Source organism: Lynx rufus, unplaced genomic scaffold (assembly GCF_022079265.1).
Source record: "Lynx rufus isolate CCGP_SWC_20201006 ecotype Redwood Valley unplaced genomic scaffold, mLynRuf1.p SCAF_3, whole genome shotgun sequence".
NCBI lineage: Eukaryota > Metazoa > Chordata > Mammalia > Carnivora > Felidae > Lynx > Lynx rufus.
Genome location: NW_025814845.1, coordinates 52,422,775 through 52,434,948, shown reverse-complemented (window position 1 = coordinate 52,434,948; position 12,174 = coordinate 52,422,775). Strand labels below are relative to the sequence as shown.

Genomic DNA, 12,174 nt, shown 5'->3' with positions numbered 1-12,174 from the left:
CTTGCTCTCTGCCCCTCATCCTCTCACTTTCCCTCTCCTTCTCAAAATAAATAAACAAAAAATTAAAAAAAAAAAAGACTTAAAGTGGACACAGAGTTGTAACAAAAAAAAATACTTTTAGCTTTTTTAAGTGTTCTAGTACACATGATCACAAGTGATAGATATATAGAGAAGACACAAACACATAAAATTATGGAATGTAAACGGAAACTTAGAGCTGTAACTTCATTATAACCTCTTTCTATGGGTCTTTGTTCTATATAATTTTTTAAAGCTATCCCCTATCTCTCCTTTATACTTCTAAACATCCCATTGCTTAAAAACTAAAACTTTTCTTAAAACTTCTTTTCTGTATAACTTAAAATGCTCCCCAACTTTAAAGCTCACACAAATTTGCTACTCCAGCTGATACATTTTCATGCAATAAACTGAAGTATGCCTCCCACAAAAAGTAATTTTATCACGTCTCTCTTTCAAGCCCCCATTCTGCCTAATGGTGGTTACTGTACACTCTATTCTTATTAGATTTCATCAATCCATGGTTTTCCTAGATAGTTTGGGGTTTTCTCAGGCAAGTTACCATATTCTTTCTCTTTATCTAAGTTTTAGGTATCCCAGCTTACATAAGGTCAAAGAATGGGGACTGAGGGGCTGATCTACAGTTATTGTCTAGACTGTCCTTTCCAAACAGACACATTGGCCCATTTGGTCCGCAGGCATTATCAACCCTCCACACCTGTCCTCTCAGAGGTCTGGGGTCCCATTTTGTCTCTGATTCAGCCTCAACAAATCATGCTACTAACTGCTGGCACAGTTTTCCAACAGGTCAACCAGCTTTCTCACACATTTTCTGCACACTTCTTAGAAGCACAGAATAAATGGACCGCTGTCTGCCACCGCTCTCAGTCAGCACCAAACTCAGCAAAACTACTTTAGGGTCTCTCTACCTCAGTACACTGTGAAATCTCTCACTTAAGTGCTTAACCATCATGATAACTCTGCAATGTGTGAGATCCCAGGAGATTGTGAGCTTCAGGTGATAGAGCAGTAAATTTGAGAAGTCCACATGGAAAAAGTAAGGATTGAGCTAACCTTAAAGAATGAGTAGGATTTACAAAGACAAATGTGAGTGAGAAGAACATACCGGAAATTTTGAGGACATAGGCAAAGGCATAGAGTCTGGAACACTCAAATACAATTAAAATGGAAAATTTTAAAGTAAATATATCTGCTCGAAGTCCTATTAATAACTGATACAAGAACTATCATTATTGTTCATTTTCATTCTAATGCAAATATGACTTCTCCGATTATCTTTCCCTTTACATGTTTGGGAAGAAAGGAGATAGTATAGGTAGAACAATGATTCTGCTTTATCATATAATAAGGTTGAGTCTCTTTAACAAAAACCTGTTACCCAAGGAAGACTTTTTTCCAGAATAACTAGTTTCTCCCTTACTGCTGGTCCCTGGCCTCTGGCAAATTTTCTCTTCCGGGTGGTTAAACATTAGGATGTGTCCTATCTAGTCTCCACACCAAGATCTAAATTGGCTGCTGAACCAGAATGCTATCCAAAACTTGGAAGATTACTGGTTAAATCCATATCTATTTTTAATAAAAATAAAATCAGCACCCTTTGGATTTTCAGGGAATGAAAGTGTTTTAATGTGTGCTAGTATTAGAATAGCAGTAAAAATTTCATGGAGGAATTCATGAAAGGATGATATATGGGTTGACGGAGGCAAGACAATTATAAACTGGACAGCATTCAGATCCTAATGGAGGGTTAGAAGTTGGAGAGCTATTAGCCTTCTGCCAAAAAGCAATAAAGAAATCCCCACATCTTTGGAAGTGGATTTTAGTGAGAAGAAGTAGCCACTCATCTCCAAATTCACAAAATGCAACAGTGAGTAAAGACTCACTGTCCTTCTCAAAGCAGGTGACCCTATTGTTCCTCAGTCACAACAAAAGAGAGTCTTAAATTTCGCCTTCACTTGGGTCATAGGATTATTTATGGAGCAGCATATACAGAGCTCATGTCTTACTAATATAAAATTAATTAGTAAATGTTCAGAAAGCGCTTTGAAGATGAGGCGTTTGTAGGAGTGCTAAGTATGATCATTATCATAAAACATAAAAGTTACAGGATTTCGTAAGCTAAATAGGTAGAGAATGACTGCCCCACACAGCACTGGAAGACAAGATGGCGCAGAGACAGGATCCTCAGAGACAGCACGTATGGACACCGCTGCAGCACAGGTAGGCTGAAGGCAGATGGGAGGCAGGGGGGTTTGCCATTGCTCCTCAGGGAAATTCTCTGAAGGGACCAAATTAGTTAAAGTAATTTCATGTGTATCCTAAAATTATTTTTAAAAATAACCTTTTTATAAAAATAGGAGCAATATATATCCCACATGAAAGAAAAACAAGGATGATTAAGATTGACAAATCAGGAGACTATAGATGCTGGAGAGGGTGTGGAGAAATGGGAACCCTCTTGCACTGTTGGTGGGAATGCAAACTGGTGCAGCCGCTCTGGAGAACAATGAGGAGGTTCCTCAAAAAATTAAAAATAGATCTACCCTATGACCCAGTAATAACACTGCTAGGAATTTACCCAAGGGATACAGGAGTGCTGATGCATAGGGGCATTTGTACCCCAATGTTTATAGCAGCACTTTCAACAATAGCCAAATTATGGAAAGAGCCTAAATGTCCATCAACTGACGAATGGATAAAGAAGATATGGTTTATATATACAATGGAATACTACTTGGCAGTGAGAAAGAATGAAATCTGGCCATTTGTAGTAACATGGATGGAACCAGAGAGTGTTATGCTAAGTGAAATAAGTCAGGCAGAGAAAGACAGATACCATGTGTTTTCATTCATATGTGGATCCTGAGAAACTCAACAGAAGACCAGGGGAGAGGGGAAGGGGGAGAAAAAAGTTACAGAGAGGGAAGGAGGCAAACCATAAGAGACTCTTAAATACTGAGAACAAATGAGGGTTGATGGGGAGTGGGGGGGAGGGGAAAGTGGATGATGGGCATTGAGGAGGGCACCTGTTGGGATGAGCACTGGGTGTTGTATGAAAACCAATTTGACAATAAATTTCATATAAAAAATAAAAAAGTGATACATTTTAATCATTAGAATCCATTGATCTTGCTAATTTTTGTGAGACATCATTCCAGCAAAACTAAAGCATTCATGAAAAGTATGCTGAAACTGTTGAAGTAAAACTGGGGCATTTTACTTTTAGAAAGAATTTCATTTTGAAAATTGAAAGAATACAAGATAGCTATACGTATCTATTTCTAATGATGTATGTCGATAATAGAGACATTAATACTTATGTTCACAATAGGCTATTTTACCTTCAGGATGTGGCAGACAAAAGTTTTAAGTATTAATTTTTAATTATTGAAACATCACAATGCTTCACTGCTAGACATTTTTGCTGGTGTGATTTAAAATTTTAGCGGGAAACAAGAACAGGGGATTTAACTTTTTCCCATTAGCTATGCCATATGCTCAGATAGCAGTTGGCCTGAAAAATCAAACAAATGGCCTGACTGGTTCCATGGTACACACAGATGAACAAATAATTTTTGTGTTTTGATTCTTAAGCTAATCAGATTAAAACAAAGATAAATGTTCACATACGCATTGGTCTATACTCTAACAAGAGGCTTTGATAAACCCCTTGAGCCTGGCCCATATTTTTGATATAATCTTTGGACAACTTTTCTGGTTGCACTATCTTGCCAACATCTAGATTCTAGGTGAACAGCTTAAGATTGTGCAGGATGTAACTTCACAATAAACAGCTTTAAGAAACAGTCATACATATTCACATTCATATTTAGCTTAATTAGCTATAAGGGAATCCCTGAAACGATTTCCAAATTGTTGCTGTTCATCCTCATGAGTTAACAAAAAGTCTAGTAAAAATGTTTAATCTTGGTTCTAATGTGTTTTATGCCCATGTTAACTCACCAACTCCTTATGCTCCATAAACAGTATGTGAGAAATAATGTGTAGACATACTCTGGTTTCAGCCATTCAAAGAATTAATAATTTTTAGAGTACAACTCACCAGAAAGCCACTTTTTCTGAAATCGCTAAATAATCCTCAATATCATTACCATTTTGTTGTTATACCTGAATAGCTTTAGGACACACTTAGTGAATAAATAAAACACTTTGAAAAAATTAAGGCATGCTGCTGAAATCAAAACAAGTTTTCTATTGCTCATGGTAACTACACCCAAGACCTAATTTCTGTCAAATAGGTAGTCTATTTTCAACCAACATTCCAAATAATAATAACATAATAATAACACTTAGAGAAAATGGAATTTGTATATCTGGCATTGTTTTTTAGAAGAATACTTAAATGAACTGGATATTGACAAAGTTTAATTTTCCTTTTGAATTGAGGAATACATACACATGCACAGGGGAAACTTCTTCTAGAGATCAGAAAAGAACCCTCATCTTAACTCTAACCCTAAATATGCTGATAATCAAAGGACAAATATCTACCTGGAATGCTTATCTTCCCTAGGTTTGAAGGGTCCTGAAGAGAAAATACTGTCTTACATGCCCTCTTTAAAATTAGGAAACAAGTGTGGGTATTTGTAAAGTCCCTTCCAGTTCTAAAAGACTACATGTCTCTCATTTTAGGAACTTTACACTGAGAGGAGTTTCAAGTCAATCTCCCTAGTAAACAAATTCTTGTTTACAAGAATCACTTTTTATATCAGCTTATAGACTAACAAGAGGAAACAACAAATAAAGCATATCTGTGTATCTATAGGTTCAATTATTATACAATTACCAATATCCATTTTTTTAACCTACAAAAGCAGCAGTTTTTAGATAGTTCAATCTATTAGAAGGGCACAGTGAGATGAATAGAAAATATACTCCAACTTTTTGCAACCAATTTCATACTGCAATTAACACATTTTCATTAAAGTTTATTCCATGGCAAGCTGTGTTGAGTAAAATATACAGATATATATGCAGGTATGAAGGAAGATGCTTTAGGATAACATACTCATCTATGGAAATTAAGCTATCAGGTTTTACCATATAATTTAGTCATTTATCTCTTCCCCCAAATTTTAAGCACTATTCTAGACTCAGTCAGTTGGTCAGATTGTAGATACTTAGAAGGAAACATTTTCCATGGTGTAGTGTCTTTTAGGGATTTTTATTTTATTTTATTATGAACCAAAACTGCTCATGAGCATCATACTTTCATAGAAATATTAAGATATAGATTTTTATGTGCAAGGTGAAAACCTAATTTAGACTGAATATATTTAAATGGTCAAAGTGGTTTTTAAGTAAAATGAAACTTCTAAAAACATGAGGCTTGGAAATTTCACCTGCATTGGATATCTAGTTAATATTATCTCTTTAGGAAGTATCACCTATTCAGGGAATGACATTAACTAACTAAAAAAATAAATTTTTGATAGGTATTTGATTCTTTTTTCCAGCAAAAATAAAATCAATGTAGGTATTTCAAACTAATCAGGATTTAGTATGGTCATTTCAATGCATATTGATATAAATATATGAAACACACATACACACAAACATAAGCATACATAGAATATTATACACAAGGGTAAAAACAAAAAGTATATAAAATACTAAATATATAACATCAAGTACATAATATAATCCAAAACATTATTGACTGAATTGTGTCCCTTCAAAATTCATACGTCAAAATCTTAACCCCTAGTACCTCAGAATCTGACTGTATTTGGAGATAGGGTCTCTGGAGTGGTAATTAAGTTGTAAGGAAGTCATTAAGATGGGCCTCAATCCAATGTGACTGGTATCCTTATAAGAAAAGGAAATTTGGACACAGACATACACACAGATAAAAGACCATGTGAATGTGAAAACCATGGCCATCTACCAGCCAAGGCGGGAAACCTCAGGAGAAACCAATTCTGCCAACACTTTGATCTCAGCCGTCTGGCATCTAAAACTGTGAGGAAATAAATTTTTCTGTTTAAGCCAGAAAAAAAAAAATTAGGACACACATATGTACAGAGGGAAGACCATATGAAGACACAAGAGAAAACCAGTCATCTATAAGCCAAGGAGAGAGGCCTCAGAATCTGCCAACAAATTTATCTCAGACTTCCATTCTCCAGAACTGTGAGAAAATAAATTTCTGTTGTTGAAGCCACCCAGTCTGTGGTCCTTTGTTAACCAGCCCTTGCAAACTAGTACTACCAGTATATTGCAAACAAGCATATAGCATAAAGTATGTAAAACAAAACTAATATTTTACAGTTCCTGCAGTTCACATTTATTAGTGATTTTGTTCATCAATGTATATCCCTTGCCTAGCACAATGTTTGGCACATAGAACATACTTAATAAACATGAGTACAATAAACTACTTAATTTCTAAAAAGGCATTTCCTCCACACACATTCTGTGTGTGCCAAAGAAAAACATTTAACAATATTGAAACATGGATGCATTAGAATAAAGTTGCCTCCCAATTCATAAATAATTTGATAGCTTATTTTAAAAGCTTTTATTACTGTTATTCTCTTACTCAGTCTAACTATTGTTTCCAAATTGTGTATGTCATCTCATGCCTCTAACATTCATGAGTCTATGAATAATGATGAATAATCTCCTAGAGCTTTTTAAAACTGTTTGGATTAAAAAGGTATTAAAAGGCAGGTATTAAAGGTATTAAAAAGGCAGGTATTAAAAGGCATTAAAAAAGGGGCGCCTGGGTGGCGCAGTCGGTTAAGCGTCTGACTTCAGCCAGGTCACGATCTTGCGGTCTGTGAGTTCGAGCCCCGCGTCAGGCTCTGGGCTGATGGCTCAGAGCCTGGAGCCTGTTTCCGATTCTGTGTCTCCCTCTCTCTCTGCCCCTGGCCCGTTCATGCTCTGTCTCTCTCTGTCCCAAAAATAAATAAACGTTGAAAAAAAAAATTAAAAAAAAAAGGCATTAAAAGGTATTAATGTATTAAAAAGGCAGACTTTAACCCTAAAATACTCATAGTTACCCTAAATGTAAATTATCTAAATATACCAGTAAAAAGACAGATATTAACAAAATAGATTAAAAATCATAACCCAATCATATGTTGTCTGCAAGAAACTCACTTCAAAATAACAATATAGGCAGGGGCACCTGGGTGGTTCAGTCAGTTAAGCGTCTGATTTCAGCTTAGATCAGGATCTCACAGTTTATGAGTTTGAGCCATGCATCAGGCTCTGTGCTGACAGCTCAGAGCCTGGAGTCTGCTTCAAATTCTGTTTCTCCATTTCTCTCTGCCCCCCACCCTCACTCAAGCTCTGTCTCTCTCTCAAAAATAAACATTAAATAAATAATAACAATATAGGCCACTTACAATTGCACCAAAAATAATACCTAGGAATAAACTTAACCAAAGAGGTGAAAGACCTGTAATTCTGAAAGCTATAAAACATTGATGAAAGAAACTGAAGATGATACAAATGGAAAGATATTAAATGCTCATGGATTTGGAGAATAAATATGGTTAAAATGTCCATAGTACCCAAAGGAAACTACAGATTTAATGCAATCCCTTTCAAAATACCAACAACAATTTCACAAAACTAGGACAAAGAGTCCTAAAATTTGGACTAAAATATGGAACCACAAAAGACCCTGAATAGCCAAAGCAACCTTGAGAAAGAAAAACAAAGCAGGAGGTATCATAATCCCACATTTCAAATGTTCTACAAAGCTGGCTGAATGAAACATGGTACTGGCACAAAAATAAACATGTAGATCAATGGAACAGAATAGAGAGCCCAGAAATAAACCCATAATTATATGGTCAATTAATCTTTAACAAAGGAGACAAGAATATGTAATGGGAAAAAGACAGTCTCTTCAACAAATGGTGTTGGGAAAAATGGCAGCTACATCCAAAAGAATGAAAGTGGACCACTTTCTTACACCATACACAAAAATAAACTCAAGATGGATTAAGGATCTAAATGTGAGACCTGAAACCATAAAAATCCTAGAAGAGAGCACAAGCAGGAATGTCTCTGACACTGGACATAGCAACATCTCTCTAGATATGTCTCCTAAGTCAAGGAAAACAAAAGCAAAAATAAACTACTGGCACTATATCAAAACAAAAACTTCTGTACAGTGAAGGAATCAATAAAACTAAAAGGCAACCTGTGGAATGAGAAGATATTTGCAATGACATATCCAATAGTGTTAGTATACATCTCAGCAATTAAAAAAATTGTTTTAAAGTACTATTGATATATGCAACAACCCGAATGAATTGTCAGAGCATTTTGCTGAGTGAAAAAAAGCAAAAACCAAAAAGTTGCATATTGTAGAACTCCAATTATACAACATTCATGACATGACAAAATTATAGAAAAGGAGAAGAGACTAGTGGTTGCGAAGGGTTAAGGAAGGTAAGGGGACCTAAGGCAAGTGGGTGTGGCTATAAAAAGGCAACACAAGGGACCCTTGTGATGGAAATGTTAGGTATCTTGACTATATGAGTCTAAATACCCCAATTGTGATACTGTACTATAGTTTTGCAATTTGTTACCTGAGGAAAACTCGTAAAATGTACAAGAGATCCCTTTGTATTTCTTACAACATATGAGTCTAATTGTCACAAAATAAAATGTTTAATTAAAAACTTTTAAAACACAAATACACAAACTTCTCTTCTTCTGAGGTACTCTATAAGACAACTGACCCAGTGCCTTCGGTAAATCAATGTCATGAAAAATTTTTAAATGAGGGCAGAGTATGGAAGCTGTTTTAGATTTTAAAAGATAAGAAGTTAATAACCAAATGCAATGTGAAGATTTTGATTTGATTTTTGTTCAACAACAACAACAAATTGTAGAAGACATTTTGAGGACAACTTAGAGGTATTTGAATATGAACTTGGTATTAGAGCCTGAGGAATTATTGGTAATTTCATTAGGTATTACAATGGTCATGTTTTTTAATACCTTTATTTTTTTATAAAGAAAATATTTAGGGATGAATGTCATGATGTAATTACTTTTCTATAACCACTTTAAAACGTTTCAAAAACAAATGAAATATTGTAAAATGTTCACAGTTCTTAAATCTATGTGATGGATATATGGAGGTTTATTAAACTGTTCTGTTTTTAGGCATATTCAAAGTTTCCCATGATAAAATACAATTTCTCTTGATCCCATTTCCTTCACTGTGTATAGTCCCATTTCTTTATCACCTTTTTCAGTAAAATCTTTTAAAGAATGGTCAGTGGTCATTGTCTCTAGTCATTTTACTTCCATTCTCTTTTGAAACCACCTCTAACCATTCTCTTCCCCTTCCACTCCTAAAACTTCATGCATCAAGGTCATCAATTACCTCGATAATGCTCATCCAATGGTCCATTTTCAGTGATCATTTCCTCATCCTGAGCTGTCAGGAACATTTGACACAGTTAACCTCCTTCCTTATGCCTGATACACTTCTTTTGGCTCCCAGGACTCCACTTTCTCTTGCTTTTCCTCCTACCCTTGTTAATTGCCCCTCTCAGTCTCCTTTGTTTGGTCTTCCTCTTCTCCCTAATTTCTTAATATGAGAGTGCTCTAGTGACCATGTCCTGGTTTTCTCTATCTATACTTACTCCCTTGGTAATCCCTTCTAGTCTCAGATACTAACCTATATGTTGAAGAATCCTAAATTTATATTACTAGCCCAAACTTCTATCTCAAACTCCAGACTTGGATATCCAACCTACATCTCCATTTGGTTGACTAGGGGACATCTAAAACACAAAATGAACAAAAGTGAACCCATATTCATCCCCTCAAAACTTGATAGATCAGCAGACTTCCCACTTTAGTTGAGGATAACTCCCTCATCAAGCTAAAGAACTGAAAACCATCTCTGACATCTTTTTTCTACTCATATTCCACACCAATGTATCCATAACTCCTACCAACTCTATACTCAAAACATATCCAAATTCAACCCCTTTTCATTTCTTCCACCTCTACCACTCTGGTCCAAACCAACATCAAATTGTGCTTGAATTATTATAATCATTTCCTATCTTATCATTCTGCTTTCATCCTTGCCCTTTATAATTTACTTTCCACAAAGCAGTCAAAGGGATCCCATTAATAAATTAAATCAGATTGGAGCACCTGGGTGGCTCAGTCAGTTAAGTGTCCAACTTTGGCTCAGGTCATGATCACAGGATTCATGGGTTCGAGCCCTGGATCAGGCTCTGAGTTGACAGTTCAGAGCCTGGAGTCTGCCTCAGTTTCTGTGTCTCCCTCTCTCTCTGTCCCTCCCCTGCTTGTGTCCTCTCTCTCTCTCTCTCAAAAGTAAATAAACATTTTTAAAGGAAATTAAATCAGATCATATTGTTCTGCCCAAAGCTCACATTTCACTCAGATAAAAAGCCAAAATTATTACAATGACCCACATATGATGTGGGCCTTGGAACTTTTCAGAATTACTTTCTTACTACTATTATCCTCATTTGCTGAGTCAGTCACAGTGCCCTCCTAACATGCCCTTCCAGGAATATCCTACTCTCATAGCCTTTGCAAAGTTGTTCCATCTGCCTGGGACACTCCAGAAACCTGTATCGCCAACAACATCATCTGTTCAAGTCTACTCGAACTTTACTTTCTCAGTAGACCTAACATGACCACTCTAATACCACATCCTGCCACTACCGTCTCACATACCCTCCCACATTTCTGATCTTTAACTAGCTCTACTTTTCCTATAGCACTTAAGATCTTTCTAGCAGTTATATATCTTATTTATTAATCATACTCTACGTTGGTTATCTCTCCTCAGTAAAATGTAATCTCCATAAGGAAAGAGATCTTTGTTCCCGTTACTATGCCTAGTCCATAGAACATCTATAAATATTTGCTAAATGAATATTTTAGGATTACCATTATTATTCATATGTGCTGAAAAATAAGCAGTCCAAATATTATATCTACTAGTTCTACATGTTATTTTCCAAGTTCAGCAGTCCATTGAATCCATAAAATAAAAGAATCCATTTTTATACTTAATGTCAAGTCCATACTATTTCTTAGAGTGTCCTATATCTTGCTCATATTAACACTTGCTTTTCCTGTACCTTTCTATTCAGAGGAACAGAGCCAAACACAAAAATGAAACTCACAACATGTGGAAAGATTACCCTGGGTATCTTAATGCTGATTATTGCTGCAGTAATCATCGGACTCATTGTTTACTTTGCCACTTATGGTAAGTAGTCACTGTGTCTGACTTACTAATCACACAGAATTATTGATTCCATTATTGGGAAAATTATGAATTTTGAGAATGGAGGAAGGAAAGAAGTCAGACAAAGTTATGTAGCAGAGAGAATTTCTTAAGTAAGTAAGTAAGTAAATGCTTTAAGTAAGTAAATGCTTTAAGTAAGTAAATGCTATTAAGCATTTACTAAAAACTGTTCTTTAGCGACTTTTGGCTCAGGATATTCTAAATGCAGAGATTTGGTGTATTCTTTTTTTAATTCCTGCTAAACATTTGGGTTCTGGGAATATGTTGATGAATAAGCCACAGTTCCTCCCTCTGTTGAACTTATAACTTTCTGAAGAGATAATTGATGAGTTAACAAACATAAAAGCTCCTACACTGTGGGATTCTAAGCTATTTTGTTTCAAAGCCTATAATATTTCCCTCATGGAATATTTTCTTCTCATAAAATTCTTCCTAAAAAAGTATAATATCCCCTACTATTGAGGAATGTAATTTAAAAAGTCAATACAAATACAAATTTTTATTAACTTTGCATAAAATAGGAAAAAAATATGGGATCCTCAAGATCAATCTTTCTTAAATACAGAACTTTATACAAAATTTGCCATGTGCTGTTCTTGTCACTTTCTTTAACTATTTCCTAACCTCTTCAAGAATGAGGACCTTTTTATAGAAAAATATTTTTTTACATTCGCACAAGAGAATACTTTGTTGACATAATAAAGACAACTATAAATTTAGCAATTCTTTTAAAATTAACTTGCATTTAATTAACTACATCCACCTATGTCTGATAATCAGTAATATGTACAAGAATCATCATTTTTTAAGTCTAGAACAATGGCTGGTGTATACATAAATAT

At 35.2% G+C, this 12,174-nt stretch overlaps 1 protein-coding gene across 1 annotated transcript in view; it reads left to right on the top strand.

Annotated features, from left to right (window-relative positions):
• Positions 1 to 2,203: 2,203 nt before the first annotated feature.
• LOC124521066 (transmembrane protease serine 11C-like) overlaps positions 2,204 to 12,174 on the top strand; it is a 53,301-nt gene continuing 43,330 nt past the window's right edge. Inside the window, exons 1-2 of the mRNA XM_047092245.1 lie at positions 2,204 to 2,259; positions 11,175 to 11,293. Of these exons, the coding sequence (XP_046948201.1) occupies positions 2,204 to 2,259; positions 11,175 to 11,293 (175 nt within the window). The remainder of the gene's footprint in view (positions 2,260 to 11,174; positions 11,294 to 12,174) is intronic.